The 26502-nt window shown below is 42.0% G+C and overlaps 3 protein-coding genes across 9 annotated transcripts in view; 2 read left to right on the forward strand and 1 right to left on the reverse strand.

Annotated features, from left to right (window-relative positions):
* Window positions 1-16109, reverse strand: part of LOC128888701 (MICOS complex subunit Mic60) — a 42260-nt gene extending 26151 nt beyond the window's left edge. For 2 of the 6 annotated variants that reach the window (XM_054145777.1, XM_054145767.1), the window contains exons 1-10: window positions 15960-16100; window positions 15507-15592; window positions 14977-15045; window positions 14369-14584; window positions 14239-14282; window positions 13926-14033; window positions 13636-13843; window positions 13146-13557; window positions 12937-13071; window positions 6025-6253 (exon numbers count right to left, since the gene is read on the reverse strand). In XM_054145777.1, coding sequence (XP_054001752.1) covers window positions 6025-6253; window positions 12937-13071; window positions 13146-13557; window positions 13636-13843; window positions 13926-14033; window positions 14239-14282; window positions 14369-14584; window positions 14977-15045; window positions 15507-15592; window positions 15960-16013 — 1561 coding nt within the window. In that variant the 5' untranslated portion in view covers window positions 16014-16100. Of the gene's footprint in view, window positions 1-6024; window positions 6254-12936; window positions 13072-13145; window positions 13558-13635; window positions 13844-13925; window positions 14034-14238; window positions 14283-14368; window positions 14585-14976; window positions 15046-15506; window positions 15593-15959 lie in introns of all 6 variants that reach the window. The other 4 variants (XM_054145785.1, XM_054145801.1, XM_054145795.1 and 1 more) reach the window with 4 other exon arrangements.
* Window positions 15999-17483, forward strand: LOC128888783 (39S ribosomal protein L35, mitochondrial). The gene is made up of 3 exons (XM_054145909.1): window positions 15999-16132; window positions 16671-16944; window positions 17015-17483. Exons 1-3 carry the CDS (start codon window positions 16102-16104, stop codon window positions 17244-17246), a joined length of 537 nt encoding a protein of 178 aa, XP_054001884.1. The 5' UTR covers window positions 15999-16101; the 3' UTR covers window positions 17247-17483.
* Window positions 17484-17620: 137 nt separating this feature from the next.
* LOC128888760 (fumarylacetoacetate hydrolase domain-containing protein 2A) lies at window positions 17621-26079 on the forward strand. 2 transcript variants are annotated; one of them, XM_054145881.1, is made up of 7 exons: window positions 17621-17906; window positions 20441-20602; window positions 21758-21793; window positions 23311-23527; window positions 24959-25293; window positions 25497-25584; window positions 25658-26079. In XM_054145881.1, exons 1-7 carry the CDS (start codon window positions 17767-17769, stop codon window positions 25718-25720), a joined length of 1041 nt encoding a protein of 346 aa, XP_054001856.1. In that variant the 5' UTR covers window positions 17621-17766; the 3' UTR covers window positions 25721-26079. The 2 variants fall into 2 exon arrangements, with proteins under 2 accessions (XP_054001856.1, XP_054001865.1); XM_054145890.1 differs by lacking the exon at window positions 21758-21793 and having other exon boundaries at window positions 17622-17906.
* Window positions 26080-26502: the final 423 nt, after the last annotated feature.

The following is a 26502-nucleotide window of genomic DNA, read 5'->3' on the forward strand; positions in this document are numbered from 1 at the left end:
TTTCCTTAGCGAAATTGTTGTCCGAGGCTTCGTTGAGGAGATATCAACGGAAAACACTGACCAATCAGAGCGCGCGTAGACCGTTGGAGCGGCCGCGGTAGCGGTGGCTACGCGCTAGGTAGCCGCTCTCGTACGCGAACAAGTGACTCGACGTGCATCGAAGGATATTGACGCGGCCGCTCAGCGCGTAGCCTTCGCTACCGCGGCCGCTCCGATTGGTCGGGTTTTTTTTTTATTAATATTTACTTAACGAAGCCCCATCCGACATTTTCGCAAAGAAGAAAGTTGTTTCAAATCACCTTCCGAACCACCCGTTTCAAGGACCTCCAACATTTTTAGGACATCCTGTATTATTTGCATCTGGGACACCCGATGACTCTCTTGTTGGGCGGGTGGAGAACGACTTCCAGATGGTAACAGACCGTAGCACACTTTTACGTGGTAGGAGAAACTTTTGTCATTAGTAAAACTTGCTGAAATGTCAAGCACAATGTCCGTCGCCATCGCTGGTGTAAGAACAAAGATGAATATGCACGGGCCAGGTCTGCTATCGCCACGATTCTTCCGCGACATAGATAAACAGACGTTTCCAGGGGAATCGCGTATCTCAAATTGCCGGCGAAACAATAGTCGCGGAGACGACCAACGAAAACTATCAATTCTAAGACCAATCCACGCGAGGATTTCATTTTGATTAAATAAACGTATCACGGGCAAAGTTTTCTTGCGTAGCTTCGTTGTTTGATAAAAGTTTTAAAAATGTTTCAAGCGAACATTCTAGACAATTTAACGTTACGTAAAAACGGTAAACAAACTTTTCGCCCATCTTCGTTAATAGAAGAGATACGTTAAATAAAATATCAAATACCGTTTGGCAGCCTCGATTTTGATCCCCGAGAGACGCGAAACGTTTAGGATCCTCTTTGGTGAATTATCAAGTTGCGAAACGAAGACAAAAATGTAAATAATCGTTCTGTAGGTGACATTTAAACAGTGGGACCGCCCGAAGGCCCTTAATGGCACGCCCGAGGGAGGGACGTTGAAAGTTATAATTGCGGCACATGCTGAATACGTTAGTTCGCTTCTGGGCTTGTAAAACCACGGGACACGCTATTCGGGTCCATCTCTCTTGCGCACTTTTCTCCGCTCCTCTTCTCGCAAATGCCCGGTCCCTTTATCATTCTCTAACTGTCTGGGGAACTATCGCGATCCCTCTGTCTCCCTTGCCGGCGAAACTAGCCCAGAACCGTGCCATTATGCTGGCCACGGATTTATTGCTGATGTTTTTGTCGTTACGCTCGCGAGATACAGCGGCTCATTTGGAAACTTCGTTCGACGGCTAGCACAGGGGGCCCGTGAACGGGTTTTCTCTTTTTTTAATCCTGGAGCTTTGACGCTGCCACGCGTCGTTTCAGCTTGGAATTAAAATTGAAACTTCCGGCGCGCAAAGCTTGCTGCACAAAGACGTGCGAAGTTGTAAGTGTCGAATATAAGCGATACGATTCGTTTTATGAGAATTTAAAATTGGTAGAATAGAATTGAAATTAATTCAACGGGGCAAAAAGATGCAGAAGAATTGAAAAAATGATCCGCGTGGAAAGTAATTTAGAAATAAGAAAATTTATGCGCAAGCCCTGTTTTCACGAAAATCGAGTTTGGTAATGCTCAGAAATAAAAACTTGGCTGACCCGTCTGACTATTTCTTGCTCTTTCTACTTGCGTCGATGTTTGCAAAGATTGACGATTGCACGATATGCTTCTATCGGTTGTAATTAGTTAAAAGATAGTAGAATCGACGGGAAGCACGTAATACCATATTATGGTCAACATTTGCAAGCTCCCAGCGCAAGTAGAAATCAGGAGTAATGGTCAGACATGTCAGCCAACTCGTACTATACGGCACAAAATTAATATTCCGAATCGATTTCCTCGGAAACGAAGCCACGAACGAAAACTTTCATCGCGGTACGATGAAAAGAGTGAATATTTTTAGTAGATAAAATCTGCAGTTTAAACTGATATTTTAGTTTCAGTTTAATTTCACTGCTATCAGAGATGTGATCGGCAATAAATGGAAAAAACAATGCTTTGTTAAGTTACAAATTCCACCGGTTATCTCGTCTAGAAATGAATTTTCTGTTATCTGGCCGCTCCCAGTGCCCTTCCGCAATAATTTACCTGCGTACCAAAAGTATACAGAAACGTGTATAAATTACGCGCGTACGTTGTTGGGCGAAACTTCTTCGCTATTTTCAATAAATAATTGCTGCGTTGACCCTACGATGTACAAAATATTTGTTGTAGATGTATACTTCGCAGCACTTCTTTAGGAAAGTAACGATACACGTAGCCTTATCTGTACTTAGGGTACTTTCCCTACCATATCCTCGATACCATATTGCACGTATTCTTAACTAGAAGGTCCACAACTTAGTACAGCGATTTTTCGCGAGGAGAGCAGTACCTTCGTAAAGTACTCCGCCATAAAAGGCACGAAACTTTTATAGCAACTTTATATAAAAACCCAATGCCTCCTTATAACCGTTTACCGCAGAATACGTGCTCCCCTCCACAGCAATTCTCTGAGAATACCAATATCTCCGCGTACCAATTTCCCCTGCCAAGAAACCAATTCCCTTTTATGGCAGTATTTCACGCGTTCGTATGTTCTCGAAAAGAAATCGCGAATTAGATATCGTAATCCGAGACGTGAATTTGTCTTTAACGCGGCGAGACTCGGCCTTCGGCTGCGATATATTGCAAAATATCGAATTACTCGCGCGCGACCGGAACGAAATGACTGTCCGACACGGCGATCGCTGAAAGTGTCCTTTAATAATCGCGCATTAATCTCCGACGACGTGCAAGCAACGATAACGCGTCACGAAAGTGTATTAAGCCCGACTGGAGTTAATCCGGATGAAGCTGCGAGCCTTCTGTCCCCGATAAAACGTCGAAGGATCAGCCCTCGCGAGCAGGGAAATCGAGCATGTCGATGTTTCGTCGAAGAAGACACGTTGTCGCGCTTTGAAAAAGCCCTGATCATCCGATTCGACGATTTTCCACCGTCTACGACCTATTTTTCTTGCTCGTGACTGTCATCCCCCGCGGATCGCGGACGAGATACCGATTCTTGAGCACCCGGGGACACATTGTTCGAATACTTGACAAGATCGACTGCTTCGGGCTGGTAAAAAGAAAAAAAAGAAAATAAGACATCCTAGTGTTCTTCTAGCGAAATTCTTGGTCGCGATCGAGAGAGCTGGAAACTCGGTAGTAAGTCTGTCAACAACGCTTCGGTAAAATATTGATCGAATCAGAGGAAGAGGAGAGAGAAGACGAAGTTTGCCAAGCAAATTGTTACGAAGAGGAGGAGTCAAGACGTAATGCTCGGTTTGAGGACTAGGTGGAGACCAAAATAACACACCCTCTCGAGCCAAAAGTATTTGCCCTGGATATTTATATTAAAAAATTGGAAATCTAACGATGATACTCGAGAAACTTTCGAGGACTCTCGATGTTACGACAGCCTTGAAAGTCTCGTACGTTGGCCTGTATTCTTCGGAGTATAAAAACGAAAGAAATAAAATACTACCGTCTATATATTTTAGAGAAAAAGGGAAATTTGAGCTATAACCCCCTAAAATTAGGCCCTGTCTAACTCACGACTTCGTTAACTTCGAATCCGTTCAAAAAATACGAAATCACGTCTGCCTTCGTAAAGAACTCTTATCAAACATCAACGTTCTCCTCTTATATATTTCAAACAAACTCACACCCAGCAAAGCGACGACTTAAACCCCTCCAACTTCCCACAAACAACAACGTACCTCGATTTCATTCAAGTCTGATATCACCACTTGAAACTCTCACGCATTTCTGGAGCACCCCGGCGCACTCGGAACCGGCGATATCGCGTCGATTAGGAACAAAATGGGGAAAAAGTTGCGGAGGACAACCTGGGTCCCGTGGAAGGAGTTGCCAGTCTTCGAAGCTTCTTAAACTCGATACGCCACAAGTTCGTCCCGAAAGTTTTTCCTGGGGAAAAGGACACAGGGAACAAGCCTATTTGTTCCGTTTGAGATTGAGTTCTCCGCCGGATACAATAACGAAGGAATGGAGCCCGCCGACAGGGACAGAGTGAAAACTCCGTGGGAAGTGCATAAACGTTAACGAAGTTAAATTACCGCGCCCCGTACTTCCACCCGCGAAGGGAGCAGTTACGAGGAAATCTGTTTTACTTATTACCGGTAGAACTTCCCTGGGAGGAGCGGCGGTCGGGAGCAGGGGAGAAAAGAAACAGAGCATGGAAATGTTGGCGAGGTTCTACGTGACCGAACTCAGGGCTCGTTGTATTAATATTCGAGGTCCGTAAGCTCCCGTATCGGGAATGATATAATATTTTCCCTTCCGAACGCATCGGAACCCCGGGTTTGCGCTATTAAACTTGGCACGCGCCTCCTCCCCAATTTGTTACGGCGCTCTGGAATTTACTTACCAGGCCTAACGACACGGTCTTTATCGCTCGAATAGCCAACAGCTTTCGACATTCGCAGCGGGGAACGGAAGCTGTAGTCTTGGAGAGAATTACAATCGCGAATGTTTCAGAAACAGTAAGCGCGTCGACCTCGATTTGACCCGGTGAGTAATTTGTATTATATTTTGCTATCGCGTCGCGAAACTCACGAGTGAAGAATATTTCCACGCAGTCAGTTAAAACGTAATCGTACTTGCCCGTGATAAAATAATTCCGATAGAAATTCCTGAAGAGCGTTTTCCCTGAAACGTGGCAAATTGAATCGCGTCATAGGGTCGTAATTTTCACGGGGTAACTATTGTCCCAGAGGAGGCTGGGATGCGACAGTAAACTGGGCTTAATCCGATCCGATCTAACTTCCGCCCCTGGCACAAAGCGAAAGAGAAACGGCCGACGAGAGATCAGACGTCCCCGAAAATGTCGCGGACCGTCCCAAGAGGCAGACGTAGACTGCGAAATACTCGGGCTGCACGTTTTTGGCCGTGTAATTAAGCGGCACGAGACAAAATAATGGGAGACGTCGACAAAGGCGAGGCCCTGGTCGGACGTTTCGCGGCCTCGTCCCAGAGACAAGGACAAAGGACCCGCTACATTTCGGACATTTGCATACCGTAGATTTGTGGCCGACGCGTGGAGAAAATAGCTGGCAACGAGTGCTGGAAAAATTACTCCTTAAGGGCTCACACCGCTCTTAAACGATCCAACGAATTATCTTCTTATCTTGAGAATTGATTCAACACTTTGAATGCCACCCATACAGCCAGTCTCACAAATATTCGTACCCTCTGAGTCTATCGAAGAAGTTTGTCTAAATTAACACTTTTGCTGCGGACAAAAATAAGTAGCTACGGAGCTACTTCGCTGAGGGCTGCAATTATGATATTTTTCTTTTTAATGAAAAATTTCTTACAAATGTTCTGATATGATTATTTTGAGAAGCATATATTTGTGGTAACTTATTTTATATATAATATGATCGCCGAACAAGAAAAATGAAAACTGAAAAACAATAAAAACAACCATATATTTTCAGTTGGACGCACATGTGCGTCATCCGCAGCAAAAGTGTTAAGTAACGGATTCGACGTTTTCGAATAAATGTTTCATTATAAATATGCACGCAAATAAACTTTACACTCGTAAGTTTAATTTAAACAAATTCCTTCAATAAACGCAAAGGGTACGAATATTTATGGGACTGAGTGTATACGTGTGACAAAGTATTTCACGAAGCTTGATTCATTTTAAGGGCCAAGTGTTAATGAAAGCTAATCTAGACAGAATTTATCAATTTTAATACTGTAATACAAACGTTAAATTCTATAGTTTCCAATTGTCTCGAGACAAAATTTAGTAGCAGACATTTCCGTTCCCTCTTTGGGAATTAATTCCGAGGAAGCGAACGCACCTCCTGATTTTTCTTTTTGCGCGATATTTACGTGTATCTTTGAGCTGAGAAATGTTTTTTCTATTTAAAAAATGCATACCCTTGAGGGCCGCTTCGAGGCCACGCAACCTGCCGACGACCACGGCGAGCTGCTCCTTGTGCTTCAAGGAATCGGCCTCTGCTTGCTCGCTGAGTGCTTGTTCCAGCTTTCTCTGAGCTTCTTGCTCCTTCACCGAGAGCGACTCTCGAAGGTGGTCGGTGTGCACCTGTTCTTGCAGCTTCAGCTGCCGTCGCATCTCGTCCTCGAATCTCTTCTGCTCCACTAACAACTGCAACACGTTATTTCACATCGCCTAAATTACTTGAAATTTCTATAACTATCTCGCATTCCGTTAAACTTTTCCAGTTGAAGGGTAACAAGAGAAATTAAGAGTAAATTTCCAAAATCGTTCTCACCAAAGAAATGATTTCGGATCGCGCTATGCAAGGTCACTACTCGGCGACTGCTCGGTCACTTTGAGTACACCTTGAAATTTAGGTGTATTCCCCGAGGTATTTGAATCCACTATCACGATAAAAAATTCAACGAGCTTTGAAACGCGAAGGGAGGAGGAACCGTAGCGATGCAGGACAAAAAGGCCAGCCGTCAACGAAACCACCTCTTGTATTCAGAACACGCTTTTCGGCAACGAGGGCGTAAACAAGTACAAAACAAGTACATCGAGTCGCTGTCGGGGGAGAGAAAGAGGGTGAAAGAAAAATATATATTCTTTCCGTTGCCGCCTTGCCCCGCTCCTTTTGTTTCGCGTTGGTTCACGCTGAAGATTGGGCCAAGTACGCTCTTATTTCCTCGTGTTTATAAGACACGAGACGAGACGAGAGGAAGGCTTTCAACGGATTAAGAAATATTATACTCGGTCGCGGGGTATGAAACAATTTTCTTCTTTCGGGGATATCTTTGTGTCGCCCCCAATCGCGTCGCGTCCTTTCGAAAATTCCTGACGAGACCAGAGGTGCTCGAAATTCTTTATTTAATTAGAAACGGGGACGCGTTTCTTCTTCGACTATAATGGCATTTATTTAATCAAAAAAGTATTTTCTACACGTTGGATGAATGGCGATAAACACGGAGAGGTCGATGGTGTCGCTTGGAACAAATTTATGAAGGACGCTTAGTATATAGCTGGAAAAAGAAACTTCTTATCCTCGTCGTTCGTTCGAGGACGATGATAACTGTTCAACCGAACATGGAAGCGATTCTATACGCGATAAATTTCGAGAAATCCTGGTCGAGCGGGGACGCGATTAAAGAGACCAGCCGTTCGCGAGGTGAAAGTGCGCTGTCCGAGGAGCGGGTCGTGGGAACATTAGCGTAATGAGACTTTGATTAATTATCCGCGCTTAAGGCTTTCGCGCAAGCTGCCCTCATTGGTAAGTGACCCAAGGCCCCCTCCTCTCCGCCGTAGGGGTGTCGCTAATCTCTCGTTTCTTCGTCGTCGGCAGCGGTGCCGCCGTCTGGCCGTCATTGTCCCACGCTCGCAGCTTCTGCTCGCTTTCTGCCCGAGGTACTTTGTATGCGCTACACGCCTACGGGATCCTTGTTCCTGTGACGGTTCAGGAGCGCGTCAGGGCCACCCCCGGTTCTCTATGTGCGGCAACGCCGTGTCAATAATTAACGCCCGGCTGACCCGACAACCCGTCCCCGCTGTACGCCGAGAGGAAGTGAGATCGACGACAGCTCTGCGAACACCACGGGACTCTAACCGATTCCTCGCGACACGCCGCTACCGAAATCCTTCGATTACCACCATGGATCCTCCCGGTGTTAGCTAGGACCTGCGGAGACCTGCGGGCTGGCCACGGATTCCATTAGGGCGTCGATAAGCTACCGTTTCTGGAGCTTGAACGTCATCGAAGAACGATGCCGGATAGATCACCGATCCGGTCAAATTGCCCGAGCTACATTGACGCAGGTAGATTGATATCTGACGAGGGTAGTTCGTGGCTACTGGGGGGGGGGGGGGTGCTGACGCATAGAGTTTAGGCTCTTAGAGTTTAGGTGTGGGAATTTTGTTAACCGACTTCGAAAAAGGAGGAGGTTACTCGATTCGACATGTATATTTTTTATTTTTACTTAAGTCTGAGGTGATGTGATTACGTAAGTACGTTTGGGTCATTTATGGCCTGTAGGTCCCTTGCTGGGAATGCTTCGTCGCGAGTCTGTTTATTAATCGTGTGGGAAACAAAATTGAAACGAGTGAGGACCACGTGTGAGTTAAACAAAAATTTCAGTCTTGCTAGTGTTTTTCTGTTCTACCGCCACAAAGTTTAGTAGTCGAGGAGGTTAACCAAGTGACGAGTAACGAGTAACCAAGAGAATCACATCTATGGTTTCCGAAAGCGAGCCGTCCGAATTTAATACGACTCTATCGGAGTTCGATCGAAATCGGGAAGTACACCGCGTAGGCGTACGAATATTCGGTTAATTTGAAAAACTCATAGTACACTTGCCGAGGGAATCGAACTGTTCGCGAAACGGGGGAATGAAAACACCTCCCCCGTGAATATGACACGCGCTAGAATTGAAACGGAAAAAAATGAAAACCGGACCCGTGGGGAGAAAAACAGAGGAAAACAGAAAATATGATTTCTGACAGCCGGGACGGTGTTTCCCACGCCGCGAGAATTAAATTAATCGAACGGTCACCGTGGTGTGTAGAAACGGGGGTCTCGAGGGGGGGGGGGGGGGAGGGATGGGGAAAAAAATATTGAGCAAAAACAAAACCCCGTTTTCATCCCGCGAGCGAAACGATCTGGCCCGGCCCGGAACGATGCTAATCCGGTGCGTCGTCCTCTAATCCGTTTTGAAAAATCAAAAACTGCCCCTCTCGGTGTCTCTGGCCATCTGCCCCGATGCCTCCGTGCGGGATCGGTTAAATCCGTCGGAAATAGAGCGCTATGATTGGTTCGGTCTTCCCAATTCGGGTAGAAGAATCTCGATTGCACCCGCGTCGAGCGACGGCCGGGTTTTATCATAGGGATGATGCGTTTCGAAATGTCTCCTGGTCGTTCGATTCTATTTTCTGTCCACAATTCCGCGCCCACGCTGCTGTAGGCAGGCAATTGCCCTTTCGACTGCGAAGGACGTACATATTCTCTCATAGAAAATCAGCATATATAATTCGGCAACGAAACGAAGAAGCGCGCGAAAATTTTTAATTGTCCCGCTTGGAAGTTGTTTCTTGAAAACTGAATTCTGTCCATCGTCGGCACTGTTTATAATTACATCGACCCAATTTGAATATTCACGAAGAAGCAACCGGAACGATCGACCCAGTTCGCGAGAATCGAAATCAATTGGGAGAAATTAGACGGGCCGATTCGGACTTTGATTAACTACTTAGAGAACATCAGTATTTTTTTTTTTTTTTTTTTTTTTATCGCGTACAAGAGGAACACGCCCGGAGGAGACGCGGCACTTTCGCGAATTTCGCGAAACTTTCGGATTTGTTAGGGAAAGTTTGGCCAACTCGATTCTAAGACGGTAATCGTGCCTTTCAACGCCTCGTCGGGGCCGAGTTCCTTAGCGGAATCGACTAGGGAGGGTCGAGTTTAATAACACGAACGCCAGTCCAACTGATGGTCGACGATCGATACCGTCCATTTCCGATCGACGTTCGAGAAGACATCCGGCTGTAATAGTTTCAGCCCGACGAGTTTGCCTGGGTGTCGATAGCCACGATTCGAGCAATGCCAACCCCCGGAATCCTCGATACTCGAGTCGATATTTTAATATTCATCTCCATCCCTCAGTGATTCCCAACTGAACGTCTTTTTAATTGAACCGGGTATGTTTGAACGGGATCGCAAACGAGAACGTGAAACGCAATTTCAGGCTGAAGGGAAGTTCCTTACGTTTCGATTTGCTTTTCTCCTTTTTTTTTATTTTTTTTTTATTTTATTTTTTTTATCCTCCGTTCAGTCCACTCCGCGATACCTGAATCACTTTGTAGTATTTTGTAAATTCTCTATTTTATGTTTTACTTCTATTTCTTCTCTACATATAATACCATCATTCAAGCCGCTGAAAATGACTCGAATCCGACGATTGTTCCTGCAACCACGAGCTTTCGATTTTTAAATCCCTTCCCCTTCGAATTTGTTATGGAACTGTCCGTTACAGGTTTTCGAAGGAACTCGTTAGTATCGAGCACTCGATCCCCGCAGAGACAAATCAACGTCGACTGGTATCGAATAGCAATTTTCCAAGAGTCGTGGATTAACTTCGGCGAATCGACGACGAGGAGAAATCGCGATGAATGCGAGGCAGGGAAGGATTTAAGGCTATTAGAGAGCTGGCGAGCCCTCGCCGACGAATCACAATTTCCATGAAAGTTTACGACAGGAAGACTCGAGGCGTTCTCCGAGCCTCCGTTTCGTCTTCGAAATCCGTGGAACGGTTCGTTGTTATGCTTGACAATAGGTCCGAACGAAACATCCGCGGAAACAAAGAGGAGAACGACGACAATTTCCAGACGAGAATCCACGGATCTCGAGATCGAATCACGAAATCCCTTCTTTGTTTCCGTACCGCGATTATCGCAGTCCCACTAATTTCACGACAGCCCGAGGAACGCTGCGAACAAAATGGCGAACTGGACTCGCGACTTCGTCGTTGTTATTTCTGTGTTACGTGTTCTTCGTTGCCGAAATTTCAATTGGGAATTAGCTCTGCCGCTTTAAGGGATGGAGGATATAAAATAAAAAATAAGAAAGATGTACATTGGACGTTGAGCAGGAGCAAAGAAATTCAAATTACTCGCCTAATTATTATCGGGAGTAGCAATACGGCTAATCGGATCACGAGACCCATACTTTTATAAGAAAGTGGAAAATTGCATTCCGCCTAAAGTATCCGTGATGGCACGCGAAAGATGAGAAGGCTCGATAAAGGTGAATATCCGATGCGTCCATTAGCGATCTTAGGAAGAAAGATTAAATCTATTCGCTATGATTCAAGAGCGACGAACTTAGGCAGATCTAGCTACAGACGAATCGTGGAATTCACAGACGAATACCTCCAAAAATAGCAACGGTATCGAAGCCCATGCTTCTCTTTCTAAACTCGGAACGCGTTAGATATTCTTAGGCCTGAAATTTTCTCAAATCTACACGGAACTCGATAAAATATTGTAAGGATATTATTTTCTGGATCATTTCAAGTCAAAGTTCCAAGTCTCGACTTCCAACGTTGATCCAGGAAAAAAAAGTAACGTTCGCCTTAAAATCGCGTTAGGGAGAAATTTTCATCGTGTCTCCTGACGGCATGTTACGGTCGGTCGACTTTTAAATTATTCCACGCTCCGGCAGTAAAGTTCGGGGCATCCGTGCTGGGACCAGAAGGCGCGGGTCAGCAGAATCGATTTCACGCGGAGGGCAACGGGAAAAGGATCGAAAACGTCCGATTACATCTGCCTCTAACGTGGGAATTCCTTGAATTTACGAACGCCCCCGTGAAACACGCCAGTGGCCAGACGACCGCGCTTCTAGCCGCAATATTTTCTCCAAAGTCGGATGTTTCCGTCGTAAAACCAGATATACGATCCACGACGCCGCACGATCCCTTGCCACGCGTTAAAGAATCCCTCGAATCTTCTGGGACGCGTCGCGAAATACGAGAAAAACAGCTTTCGGTCTCCCAACGCGGAGAGAAAGAGCGAACCAAACAGGTAGCGTTCTCCCACAGGGCTGGAATTACCTGAATGTTTACTTAATCGAATATTCGAACACTTTAAAACGCTTAAAACGCTCGAATATTTATTTATTAAAATCTCGTTCAAATACTTGGAATTCAAGGAAATCCCTTCGTTTTTCGTGAAGCATCCACCTTATTCGATTTAAGTTTGCCCAATGTTCTTTGCAAGATGCAGGTGTATTCCCTAAGAAAATTTTTTCTCGCGGTCTACTATCGCTTTCCGATTTTTGGCTTTTACAATTACCTTTATTTTATGTCACATGTCCGAGTCATTTCACGTCGGATCGAACCGCAGAACGGGTGACGAATAATTAAATGGCCACGGTATGATAGAATTGTCCCGTTTCAATAAGTGGTCCCGATGTTTATTTAATCCGCCATTATCCGGCGTTTCTAACGTTAAATTGAACTTCGGTTCAATGCTCGTCGATTAAACGAATATATTTGAAATGATAATTGGAGGAAGTACGTGTCCGGGGTTGCATATTTAACGTACCGCCGGAAACGAAATTCGTTTGTTCGGAGTTGTTCCAGACAGGGAAACGATCGATGAAATTTTCATGGAACTTGAGTAAACACGAGCAAAACCGCTTCGTAAATAATTGGGAGAGTCTTCCTGGGGTCCAAGAATTTTATAACCGTCGATATCCAACGATTACTTCGATGATCTAGCCTAGAATTCATTGGTTGGAAGTAATTATACAAGCGTCCCGACCGAGAGAGGAATCGCCAGGAGCAAAATGCGGAAAATCTCGTATAGGTCGTCAGAAAACTATGACGACAGCGCGTCATAGTGATTCCTGAGCGAGGATATCTCGATGTGACTAGTAGCGTACACGCCGGATATACCGCGAGGCTAGTCTAAAGAGATAATATTGCCTCCCACTAGCGAAATATTGGCGGCGGGCCAAATGGAAATAGATAAAAAGCCCGAAGGGTGGCGGAATCGTCCCTCCATCCTGTGCCCCTCTTGCCGTGCCAAACCGATAGGTATATGTACATATATGCAGGTACATGCACGATTGCAGGATATGGGATATGCCATATCCCATGTGTACGCGTTCACAATGCCACTGTGAGTGTATCCCAGGCTTTCCAATGCCAAATTCTTCCTGTACCATAAAGCTCCTGTACACGGGGTGACCCACAAATAACGCTAACACTTTGGTAGCTTATTCCACACGAATAATTCGAACAGTAAAACAGCGCGATTACCACATCTTACTGACTAAGCAGTGACATATTTAATTTTCTTACCTTTTTGTTGAACTCCTCCTCGAGGAACATCTTCTCCTTATCCAGCTCCATACACACCAGCGCGTCTAATTTTTCCTGGCTCGCCATGTCACCGGACGATCGTAACGCTGCCTTCAGTTTGTTCTCCTCGATCGTCTATGACATTAAAATGAACGCGCAGACATGAATATTTGATGACCCTGTTTTAAACGGAGCACCGAGACGCTTACCCTCAGTTTTTCCATCTCCTTTTGAAGGTAGCTCACTTTATTGTACATGTGAAGCACGAACAGGTCGAATGATTCCTCGTCGATGGATAATTTCTTCTCGTGAATGTTCATATTCGGGAATAGTATTCGCAACTCCTCGTTGAGGTTCTCGCGAGCGGTTTTTACTTGATTCCAATAGCGCTCCGCGACGTTGCCTGCTTGTATCTCCATCTGGTATTTCTTTTTAGCTTCGTCAACGTCATCCAAAATTTTCTTGATATTCCTTCTAGCAGCTGTTTTCATATGCGACGGCGCATCGAATTTAGGATCATCGATTAGGGAGAACATTTTCTTGAGCAACTCCGATGCTTCGGTAGCATGCCCTTCTGCTTGCTGAACCGCTTGTTTCCTCTTCTCCGTTGCCTCCTTTAATCTGTAACGCGAAAATAGTTAAATATAAGTTCGATATTATAAACCAGCAGGAGGTTTAAACTACAGGCGTGAAAGATACCTGTTCCATACGACGTTACTGGTACTATCAACGTTATCCACGACTTTCATTACGTCTTGCTTGTAATCTTGGATAGCACAAGCTGCTTTCTGATAAGCTGCGATCGCCTTGGATGCGGTCTGACCGCATGATGTTTCTAATTCGACCAGACTTTCGGGCATCAATTCCTTGGGTACATCCTTAACTGGTGGTGCTGGTTTTTCGGCAACTAAAAAAAAAGTTCACTTTTATGCAACTGAACGAAAATTTCGTTGTATCAACTTTTATGTCAGGTAAAAAAAAAAACGTACCGACTTCGATCTGTTTTCCTTTCTCTTTACTTAATCTGATTTCAGAATACGGTTCGTTAATAGGCGGTTCCTTCTTATCAACCAGTGGTACGAATGCTGGTTTTGGCGCTACAGTACACATGTTATCATAAAATGTTAGTAAGCAAAATAATCGTTATATTAAACAAAGTGTTCTTTTTATATAATAAAATCTTTGACACTTAGCAACTAAAAAAAAAGGATAGGGGAAATTAAGGATTCGGGAATTAGTAGCGGGGCTCACGTATATAATCTTCAAAGGTCATGCAATCTATACTTTTCTGAAAACCCTGACCTGACTTTTTTTCTGACTCGTCCCCAAAGATGGCACTTATTATTCTGAAAAAGGAAACACCCATTTATTATTAATATGCAATAATTAATTGCTCAATTAATAATACCATTAATATGGTATTTAAACTTACTGTTGTTTGAGTGTTTCGAAGAATGTACGTATGAACTCGAAATAAGATGACTCCTCCTGAAAGATGATCTGAATCGATTTGTCCGTGCCAGGTACCCATCCTTCCAGAGCTGCACGGAATTCTGGATTGTTTTTTGCATAAAGTAATATTCCCGAAGCGCCTATTGCCACAGCAGTCAAAGTTAACAATGCCCTGCTACCTCCTCGACTCTTCTCGCTTTTATAATAAACATTGTATTATTAAATTCATTTAGAATATGTTTAAATGAAACAGTAATTCATACGCCATGATGAAAAGCAAAAAAGAAAGCACATGATAAAACAACTTGTAATTCAGGAATTGTAAGGAGCCTAAACTATTTATAATTAAAAATATCTAAGCTCTTAAAGATCCATACATAAATAACATTTCAGTCTTCAAAATTCAAACAGTACATAAGGAATAAGCAATAATTTAATAGTGGATATATTTTAGTGCCAGTGCTCAAATCTTTTGCAATGAAAACAACAGCTGAATTAGAATGATATCGTGCACAGAAATAGATCATGCATGCAATTTTGTTATGTAACACAACAGGAACAATTTGCTTAGGTTTAAATTTTGAATACCTCTTTGACGAATCGGTTGAATACCTATGTCCAGAATAACTGGACGTAAGTTTGACATCCTTGAAAATCCTAAAACACAAAACTGAGCTCGTATAAAGTACATTTTCTTTTCCTGATAAACATGATACTTGAAGAATTTCTTTCAACATAACACAGTGGAATACATGTGTACAATTTATCTTTAGCTCTTGTAATAACTACATATAATGAGAGTTAAACAGAAATCAATCATAGTAACTCTGCACTAATTTCGTAACGAAAGATGTTGGAAGCTCAAACAAAACGTATGAAATCTCAGAAGGATTCCAACTAAATTGCATTAAATATTCGTAACAAACATAACCTAACGCAAACCTAACCCAAAAAAATATATTCGGAAATTACATGAACTCTACGATTGTTCATTAAAACACGGTTCGTAAGATCAGAATAAAAGCAACAAGTAAACGCTTCTTTGTCTGAAAAACGATGACAGCGTTTGACAATCGTGGAAACGTGTTATCAAACAAACAGAAAATTCGTTCACTCACCCCCATTCCGGTTCGCATTTAACTCGTGCACGTGTCTCGTAACACCTGGTTGTCAAATAGAGTTTGGAGGGTCCCTGTTTTTTTATCTGAAAGGACAACGGCGCCAATGAAATCGTCTGGAATTATGTAAGCTCCTAAATTTAAGCCATCTTGTCACACGAGGCAGTCAACCTTGGTCTTGTCCGCAGAAATATTCACTGACAACTTGCAAAAACGTCGCCGTGGTGACACGGCCACGATTTCTCATACAAACCACGGCCCGTTTCTCGTCGAATTAACGATAAACAACGGCAAGAAATTAAATATTATTAGGAGAAACGTCGCGACAATTAGCGTATCAAAACGTAGCGAACAATGCTTTTTAATCCGCGTTCCTTTCGTATCTTTCCTTAAATTCGCGCATCGCTCGAACACACGGTTTATACGGGTACAAACAATTCTCTTTGTACTTACTTTACGTACCCTATTTAAACCGTTGCACGGAAATTTTAATCCAATTCGGAACATCTTTCGGGTGGCCGGTCAGGCAGCCAAAGGAAAAAGGGAACGACGGCACAAAACAGCTGGTCACCGACGGAACTACAGGAAAAGAAGAATGTTGCGTATTGTTAGCACCGCGATTCGAGGTGGGTAGCACAAGTTTATTCGCGAATCTACCACCGCCGTCTCTGCAAGGTTAAATAATCGTTCGTTGCCGTCATGTTAAGTCATGATTTGTCCAAATTCGATAAATCGTTGCACGATAATCGTCCGAAGTTCGTCTCTTATAGGTTATGTTCAATCGAGAGGGAGGAGAGCCATTACGGTTTTCTGATCGAAGGAATGCCGTGGAACGGTAACCGCGAGCGCGGCTAATTAAAATCCTGTGTAACAAACTCGAATCTAATCGAGTAATTTATTATGAAAGTGGTCATGAATTATCTTTGTTTCGAGATGTAGCGAAAGATTGTAAATTTCTTCTAAAACTACACTTTGTACTACAAGGTCTTTGTTACTGTTTACTATTTTTACTCGAAACCTTTACATCTCTAGAGTAATAAAAAAAATCATCTATGCAATCCATATTTTGCATAATTTTATCCCGCAAAAGTACCCCTTTTCTATTATTTTCTACAATTATTATTTTCTTTATAACTAACATTACTTTAATTCTCTGTATTTTAGGAATCGTTGCTCGTACCAATACTATAGGTGTGGCAAACTTGTTAACCTCTAAGCAGTATCCTCTTGTTCAATGTGCGCAGCAAAAGTACTTTGGAGCGCTTTCTTCTGTGGTCAATGGTTGGAATAATGTTGGTAGCACAGAATTGAAGCTGAACATTACTCCCTCTATTTTACCAGTTACGGTACCAGCAAGATCAATCACAAAATTTTCTCTATTAAAAGGCAAAAGGAAATCTGCGAGAACCGTACTTAAACGTTTTTACAGATTAAATTGGTAAGTCATTTGTATGAAAAATGTTAGTATATCGCGTAACGTATTCCCAACATATTTTATTTAATAACAGGGGTATATGGATCAGAACACGTGCTGGACGTCATTCTCACCTATGGACGAAAACACAAAACAGAAAGCATAGATTAAGGCAACACGTTTTCTGCAATGCAACGCAGTCTACTTTATTAGACAAAATGGTGACACGCTATTGGAAAAGACCACATTATTACGTCGATGATCCCTATAATCCATATCATTCACGCGAAGAATTCCCCTTAACAAGAAGGAAGCCCCTGCCTTAAATAGCTTAGACATATTGAAGCAAACAAAAAATGTATATGCTACCGAACACAAACAGGATTCAGTGTTTATTACAATCTTGATAATGGAAACAATAAGATGGTATTAATTTTGGTTAGGTATTTTAATAGAAAATATAATCGATCATATTAGCGCATTCTTTTGTGTTGTCAAAAGCAGTACAGATAAAAATTAAAAAAAAAATAAGATAAAATTTAATAAATCGGAATTACGATCGAGAGGTTGATTGTTTTTTTATCGTCACAATACGAACGAAAATAACAATTAAATAGATGTCTATATGGTTTTGAAGTTGATCATTTTGTACTAGAGGTCACATGTTCATCCCCACTACGACTCGACAACGCTAGTCTGGCGTAACGCGTTCAGTCGTCGCTCGTCCTTCACGACGAACGTTCTGTCTTTGTCGACTGCTGGTAATTACTCTACATTTCTCCCGTCGGAGATAGTTACGTTACTACCTTCGTATACCGCCGCGCCTACTATTATCAAGAAAAGACGATGCCTTATCGTGGCAAATTACGATTGTTCAGTAGAGCATGCTTCGCGTTCAAAAACTCGTGCGCCGAGAAGAACAACACGCATTTCGCTGTTAACATTTGCGGTAGGAATTTCTCAGTAAGCGGCGCGCTCAACATGAGGTGAGTAAAATCTACCCGGTGTTTCGACACGATAGCGATTCGCGAATAATCCCAAGGAACCCTAAAACGTCAGATTTTAGGCGTTAATCAGCGTTAATCAAATTTCGCGCGGAATGTTACATTGACGACTCTATCCAATTTTTACAAGTTCTTTTTTTGTTTACCCTTCCGTCTACTCAGACACGAATCGATTTGTTCGAGAATGGTTCACGATGTTAATAGACACGATTACGTATAAGTTTCATGTACTGTCTGAATGAAAATGTTTGCGACGCAAGCGAAACGTGGTTTCGATTCGATGGCGTGTTCGAGATGAGCAAATTTTACGAAAATTTGGGAAATAATATCTAAAAGAGGCTTTGAAAGTTAATCGAGGGTAGAAAGGACTGCAAATTATTGCGTATATGAGATTAATCTCAGACGTCTTTCTAAGTTTAGACACTTGAGTCGAGTCATGCTCAAGGTGTCATTCACCGACTTTCGTAGTGGACAAATTGCGTAGGTCGGTGCACGGAGAGGTGCGGATCGATTTCGTGTGATAATTGATCAGCTAATTTGATTGAAACACTCGAATACATTTGATTAAACGTAATTATATCATCGACGCCGATCGAGTCTGAACTTGTACACGTACGAGGCACTGTTCACGCTGAACGTAGCCGCATATGTATGGAAGACGTGCTATCAAGCAGACACGAGTAAAATTCTTATCTGGATAAATACTTTTTAATGCGTTGCCCGTTTAAACAAAAATTGAAATCTGCAGCTGTGTATAATTTATTTCAGACTGTGTTACATATTGAACAGATAACAGCTTTTATATAATAACATTTGTAGTTTTCAATTATTGTGATAAGCAACAGCTAATAAATTATTAATCAGCTGACAAATAAATTAGAAATGTAAGGAAATACGAAAGCGATTGCAAGGGTAATTAAGGTTGTTCGCTATTGAAATTAACGAAACCGTTTCGCGTGTTCTACACACAGGTCAGATTGTAAGCAACGAGATAATTACTCGTGCAACCGGTCCCGAGTAATGCCTGGTTCAGGTTTTTTTTACTCATTATCCCCCTTGATTTGTCCATATTGTTTTCTGCGAAATGTTTGCTTTCGACCTTTTCTCTCCGCCATGCATCAACACCGAATATTATTCGCACGAGAAACGGGACAGGTGGCAGCAAAGTTGATCAGACGTTCGCAGATAATTCATTCATATGATTCATTCGTTGCTTTTGTTTTGACTCCGTAGATTTAACGATACGATCGATTTTATCAACCCGTGAAATTCATAAATTCGTAAGAAGTCGATAAGCATAGATCCTACGATGTTAACTAAATCCAGAGTAATTAATTTGAAATTTAATAAATGTAACTGTAACACATGAATTGAATTTTAATGTGCGTTCATGGCCTGTAATGAATTCGTAGTTCGCTCTTGTTTTTATTTATTTAATATTAACGATGTCAGCACAAAAAGATGAATATTGTTATGCGCGATAATTACATTGTCTCAATCTTATCAGTTGTTATTAGTAATGGATGTAGAAACGCATTTAACATTTCATTAAGATGCATATATCACTTATGCATATTTTTCATTCGATTTCAAGTGTGTACTCGAGACACACCCTTATCGAGCCATCGAAAGTTATCGGTCGACTGTATTTCTTTTTTACCGATCACACGTCTCGAGTGTACGCGTATAGTATAATAACAAACCTTGAGATTTATCCTCCTCTTTGGGCAGCGCAAGTATGCAGAGAGGAATTGGTTTTCGCTTTCACATAAGTCTGTTCATCACAATTGGCTCGTAGGTATGGATAACGTTATCAACCAGTTATTGGTTGAAGAAAGAAGGACGTAAGAAAACAATTCGTCAACGTGGAATTAGATAAACGACCAAAAAAATACAATTGGAACATAATATTTACATAATATTTGTTAACAGTTGAATTTACCGAAAAGTCAAATTACGTTGGGATCAGCTGATCACCAAGTTTAGCGAAAGGATACTACCAACCAATAACGTTTGGTTGCTCCCTTCCCACTAGCCCAGACATGGGCGTGGTCTACAGGGTGATTCACAGTAGGAGCGTGACTTGAATCAACCAATTGTGTTATTGTTCGTTAATATATTCACGAGTAACATCTACTTCAATGATTGTATTCGCTGCTTAACCGTGGATTTACATATAATAAACATCTGACGATAAAAACGTTGTATTAGATTGTCCCAAAAGTTTCTTTCGCTTTATTAATAATTAATACATGCACAATAATTTATGTTTTATGTTACATTGCTGAATTGTGCGCGATTCATTTTGCTCCATTACTGTTACAACACGAGTATCTATGAACTTAGATTGTCTATTTATATAAACACGATCACACAAAATAATTGAGTGCAACTCGCGAAAGAAACTTTCGGGACAACCTAATATATTTAAAAGACCGGATTAAGCTCGTTACTCAACCATTCTTGCCGTTTGGGAATCGTTTGTTTATTACTTTTTCTCGTTGTTTGTTCACCAGGTTCGTGCAGTTCACTAACAAAGATGGAGGGCCACAGCACTTGGGTGTGCAACTGAAACAAGGTGGTGACATAATTGCCGTGTCCGCGGTCGACTCGCGGATTCCTAATAGTTTGAGAAAATTCCTCGAGGGCGGCGACGACCTTCTGAAAAAGGCGAAGAGGTAGGCGTGGTCAGGTTAATTCACGGTCAGACTGAACAACAAAAACAACGATTAAACGTTCGCTTATCTCGCATTATCGAGGCGGCAGGCCCATTGATTGATTCGCATATCGAACGTGACAAACAGCAGTCTACTTGTACAGGGTGTCCCAAAACTCGGGGATGAGCCGGAAATGGGGGGTAGCTGAGACGATTCTGAACAACAATTTCCTTTGCAAAAATGTCGGATGGGGCTTCGTTAAGGAGATATTAAGCGAAAACACCGACCAATCAGAGCGCGCGTAGACCGTTGGAGCGACCGCGGTAGCGAAGGCTACGCGCTAGGTCGATGCTTCGATGCACGTCGAGTCACTTGTTCGCGTGCAAGCGCGGCCACCAGCGCGTAGCCTACGCTACCGCGGCCGCTCCAACGGTCTACGCGCGCTCTGATTGGTCGGTGTTTTCGCTTAATATCTCCTTAACGAAGCCCCATCCGACATTTTTGCAAAGGAAATTGTTGTTCAGAATCGTCTCAGCTACCCCCCATTTCCGGCTCATCCCCGAGTTTTGGGACACCCTGTATACAGGATGGTCCATTAAAACAGGTCACTGTTTCGTAATGAAATTGTATCATGTACAGGAGGGTTCGATTATGAACTAGGATTCCTAAATATCAAGAAATGTATTTGTTAAAAAAATTGTTACCTAATTTAAGTAGTATCATATCTATCAATATACAGAATGTGGTCGATATTGATAAACCTACTATTTAATAATACAATGACGTTATGTACTTGTTTTAAATCGCCCGAAGATCGTCTGTTTCCAGAAGACCACCGTGTACGTAAATTGTACGAGTAACTTTCGCGACTGTGAAATCGGAATATACAAGATAGTAATGTTATCTAACGAGTCGTACAGGGATTGAGAATACGTAACTTGATTACTAAGGCTATCAGTGGGCTCTAATTCTGAAGATATTAATCTAGGCAATAACACGCTTATCGCGCCGTAAACATCGCTGCAAATCGGTAGCTTCTAACGTTTGGTATGCGTGGAAATTGCACACGGTTTAGAAAATAATCATTTCTGGCTTTTAATTGTGTAGCAATGCGGAGACGATATTGCCGCGATTATTCGTAAAATTTGATTTCATTGTGAACCATTTTGTCACCAGGAATGACGATGTCGATCTGTGGACCCTGTTAGAGAGGTTCGTTTTTTGAAAAGTTTAGTGTGGAAACTACTCTTTGCGCACCTGATCCCCGCAACAAGACTTCTATTGAACGTTGATTCGTTGTGTCTGTGTACGTCTGTGTAGAGCTCCCTGTTCGTTCACGCAACCCATACACGATCCGTTATTGAGCGAAAGTTGATCCGACTCCTTGAGACTAGGGTTGGAAGTAGACGAATTCGTTTAACAGATTCAAACATTTCACCATACAATTCGAATACTTGAATATAATTATTATTCTATAATTATTATTCTATAATTATTATTCTATAATTATTATACTAGTTTTAAATCTGTCTAATTTTAATTCACCGAAATTGTATAGTAAATGCAGCGTGGGTATAAAGCGGGATCAGTGATCCCAGCCCTAATCTTTACCAGTAATCATTCAGCACAGTCACCTGTTTCTTGTACTCGAGCATTGTTTATAGTAGCTTGATCCGTCACCCGTTCGATCATCGCATTACACGGAATGATATGCAAACAGAGATGTAAATTAATTATGCAAAGTGTCGTATCTCGTAATAGTTTGTCGGCAGTATGTTACACATTATACCTGAGAGTTTGCATACACACCACGTGCATGGTGTTCGCCTCTAAAGTACTAACCACTTGCGAGTCGTTTTTTAATAGACTTATCGTATAGATTTAGCGAAAGTATAGTCGTTAGCGACCTTTATTTTTCGCAGTCGTTGATGAATAGAGTTTTGTCGAACGCAGATGTTATTTTACCATTAACCTAATCTGGCGCCATGTCTGCGTGCCAGTTGGCGAATTCGCAAACCTCTGGGCCAGCTTAACCTTTTCAGTGAAAGCATTGCGACTGAATGAAACCTCGTGCGCGATGCTCTTTCGACTAATCGTTGGCGCATAAATGCGACCGGTAAACAAATCGTCGGCATTCGCGGGATTCCCTTCGATTAAACATTCCATTCTTTTTCCCGCGAAACGCACACGAACATTTTCATACTCCGTTGCAATTAAAATTAAATTATATTCCACGTTCCGACCTTCGTTTTAGGAGGCGCATGATCTTAAGTCTACGTATACACGTGTGAAAATAGTAAAATAAAAATAACCAACGAAATGAAATATTTGGCAACAGAATGCTGGTACAAGGATAAAATAAACTCGTGCTTCTAGCTATAACGTCTTTGGCGCCTAGTCATGGGTTCTCTTTGATGCACATTTTTCTTTATTATTAAATCTTATTACGTAAGAACCTAGATCAGTTCAATTTCTGAGTCGGAATTAGATCTGAGTTGAAATAAAAGTCCGAAGAATTTTGTTCGTGCACTGAAAATAGTTGGAAAATCAGAATAAATTTCGACTCGAGAATCGATAATGTTCCATTTAACGTGGCATCGTTTGTTTTTGAGTAACCAGTCCACCAGTAAGCTTTCACTGATAGGATAAGCCGAGTGTTAACCAAAGTTGCCGAACGTTGCCAGAAGGTGAGACGTGTAACACGTTTTTAACGTGTCCAACGATTGCAGAATAGTGGCCGAAGGACGAAGCGTGATACCGGAAGCTGATGTGAAGTTCCTGGCGCCGGTGACGCGGATGGACAAGCTCGCGTGCGTTGGTTTGAATTACATCGGCCACTGCGAGGAACAGGGCCTATCGCCACCGGAGAGTCCTGTTATATTCAGCAAATTCCCCAGCAATATCATCGGTCCGCGGGACAACATCATGCTCCCCTCGATTTCCGACGTAAGTTCAAGAGCAATCGTCGGTGTTCGAGATCTGGGAAGTCGTCGACACTCGTAGGAAATCTCTCCGCTTAGCCGTGACCGCTTATATTTAGTCGCGTTGATTATGCAACGTGTTAACGGACCGTCGGGAGTTAATAATAGAAGCAATGTATAGTTCAAGAATTATGTAGATCAGTTGCGGCTGATCTTCAATGAATTCTGATTGTTTGGAGAAGGTATCTGGTCCGATCGATATGCATTAATATACCAGGAGGTCAAAGTATAATAGAAGTACACTGTTACAGATACCAGTAGAGCTATATTTTTTAATTATGGTTCGCGGAATATCTAAAGAGGACATCGGTACTTCTTCTGGCTATTAGAATTACATCGGGTATAGAAAGTATTCGTACATCGATCAATTTCCAAAAAAAAACTATGTAAAATTGTAATTTATTAACTTATTTTTTATAAACAACGACATTCTACATATTCTCGAAAATCTATAGAATAGATAGATTAAAAAAAAAAGAATAGCTATTATGTAAGTTGCGAAATTAACAAGAAAAAAAAACAATTAATCGATGGAAACATCGAAGCAATAAGTATTCGCACAACTGTTTAATTTTTAAAACTTCATTACAAAAAAAAAAAAAGAAATTTACATTACTTTATAAGTATGTAATACTTCCTTCGTGGGATTTCCTTTTAATTTTATAATTATTGCGACTCTTCCAAGTGTCGAATTAACTAAATTATTAGTTATTCGAAAGGGGTTGGGATCTTTTTCCATTTTCCTCTATTAGAGCCATTTTTAAAAGTACTTTCCTGGAAATTTGATGTTTTCTAATTCTTAAAAAAGCAATAAACTAACGTGTTTGCGTTACGAACCCTCACTGTAAACGGTTCGTCGTAAGAATCGTACAAATATTTATTGCGTCAATACTTTCACCCACTTGTCCTATCTTTTTGTTAATTTCACAAATTGTATCAACTAGTAAATGTTGTTTGGGCTATATCTATCTCAGGGACTTCTGAGAATATGTAAAATATCATTGATTATAAAAAAAAAAAAAAGAAGGTAAGGAACTTCAATTTCGCACCAAAGTTTTTTGGGAAATTGATCGGTGTACGAATACATTCTACACCCACTGTATATTTCACGAAGTTAAGTAAAGTCTCTGAAACTCGATCGACAACGGTACTTGTTATCCTTTCCTAGGTAGGTTATAGACATCTAAACGACAAATCTAATCGCCTGGCCTCATTCCCGCCACTCCGCTTCTCCATGCTCTGAGCCACCGTTTCAGGGATTCTATTACGCTTGCTTAGTCGTATTTATTATATGATAGGAGAAAAAGGATCGGCCGATTCGTATCTCTATGATTGTAGACCGCTAAGAGATAAATTCGGATATTCATTGATGTTTCTCTTGTAATTCTTCCGGCAGAAAGTCGACTGGGAGGCCGAGCTTGCGATAGTAATTGGCAAAAAGTGTAAAGCGCTGAACAATGACGAAGGGGAAGATTGTATTTTCGGTTATACAGTGGCTCAGGACATTTCGGCGCGGGATTGGCAAAAGTCGAAGAGAAACGGCGGCCAGTTTCTCATTGGAAAAGCGATGGACACGTTCTGCCCGTTAGGACCTGCCGTCGTCACTAAGGAGTCCGTATGCGACATCAACAATTTATCCGTGAGAACATGGGTGAATGGCAACATTAAACAAGACGGGAACACCTGCGAACTGATCTTTAAACCCCACGAGATCGTTGCCTACATTTCCCAGTAAGTACAGTGTCCTTTGCGAATCAGTTTCTTTGTTAGGGAAATTGTCCAGGCAGTGGTTACAGTATCGCTCATGGTCTGTTCGTTTGTCGTTCCAGCTTAATAGCTTAACAACCATGTAATAACGTTAGCAATCGTTCCATAACTCATAAATGACGAGTTACATACCAACAGGAATTTCATTACGTAATTACGTTTTTCAGATTTATGACTCTGTTACCTGGAGACGTAATTCTAACGGGTACACCAGCTGGCGTAGGCTTTACCCGCAAACCGCCAGAATTTTTACAGGTACTTAAAGAAACAGATGATTTATTTCCTGTTTCTACTTGATGACTGACTTTGTGTATTCGTTTTGTTTTAGCGCGGAGATGTGTTGGAAACTGAAATAGAAGGCGTGGGGCGTCTACGAAATAAAGTTCTCTGATGCGATGATCAGAGAGAACGTACAGAAGCGATTGGTCCTGAAACGTTTCAGGAGCGTAATTACCGTCAGGACGTCACGGATAAATCACGAACCGTTCTGAACAGGTTCCATTCACGACAATGAGGAGGGGGAACGAAATGATTCGAGACAAATAAAAATAATATATACACGTGTCGATGCGCGCGCATCGATTCCAGTAAAATTGGAACAAGAAGTTCGTACCGTAAGGTATCGAGCGTTTTTCCCGAGAGAAGCTGATGCCTACACGCGTTCACATATCTCGGAACGGTTATTACACACATTCATATGCAACATGGATTTTTCATACTTGTAGAAATAAAGGGAGACTGTTTCTAAAATATGGATTTACCTTCATCTTCACACCCTACCCCTGTCCAGCTCTATTAAAACGTTTTTTAACGTACTTTAGTTACTCATAACCTTGTTCTATTTCTTTATCTTTGACTAAATATTACAGAACACTGATAGCTAGTCATCTATAAATGTAAGTGACTAGAGGAAACATACCCTATAGCTACTTCTTATCATTTTCTCATTCATATTATTATTAATTTATGCGCTTTGGTACACCCGGTATAGAAAGTATAGATCAGTGGCAAGACTCTAGGAGAATTGTTGTTCCGATACTGACTGTAATTAAATAGTTATAAGCAATTTCCGATGGTATATCACAGTGAATACTCGAGGAAAGGATGGAGAGCGCAGACGGTGTGCGAGAGAGAGAGAGAGAGAGAGAGAGAGAGAGAGAGAGAGAGAGAGAG

This window comes from Hylaeus anthracinus, unplaced genomic scaffold (genome assembly GCF_026225885.1).
Source record: "Hylaeus anthracinus isolate JK02 unplaced genomic scaffold, UHH_iyHylAnth1.0_haploid 0, whole genome shotgun sequence".
Classification (NCBI taxonomy): domain Eukaryota; kingdom Metazoa; phylum Arthropoda; class Insecta; order Hymenoptera; family Colletidae; genus Hylaeus; species Hylaeus anthracinus.

Excerpts from the sequence above, each read along its gene's own strand:
- LOC128888783 (XM_054145909.1), top strand. The coding sequence starts at position 16,102 with ATGTTGCGTATTGTTAGCACCGCGATTCGAG. Across the intron at positions 16,133-16,670 it reads TGTTAGCACCGCGATTCGAG|GAATCGTTGCTCGTACCAAT; the intron begins GTGGGTAGCACA and ends TCTGTATTTTAG. Across the intron at positions 16,945-17,014 it reads CGTTTTTACAGATTAAATTG|GGGTATATGGATCAGAACAC; the intron begins GTAAGTCATTTG and ends ATTTAATAACAG.
- LOC128888760 (XM_054145881.1), top strand. The coding sequence starts at position 17,767 with ATGCCTTATCGTGGCAAATTACGATTGTTCAGTAGAGCATGCTTCGCG. Across the intron at positions 21,794-23,310 it reads CTGTGGACCCTGTTAGAGAG|AATAGTGGCCGAAGGACGAA; the intron begins GTTCGTTTTTTG and ends CAACGATTGCAG. Across the intron at positions 25,294-25,496 it reads ATCGTTGCCTACATTTCCCA|ATTTATGACTCTGTTACCTG; the intron begins GTAAGTACAGTG and ends TACGTTTTTCAG.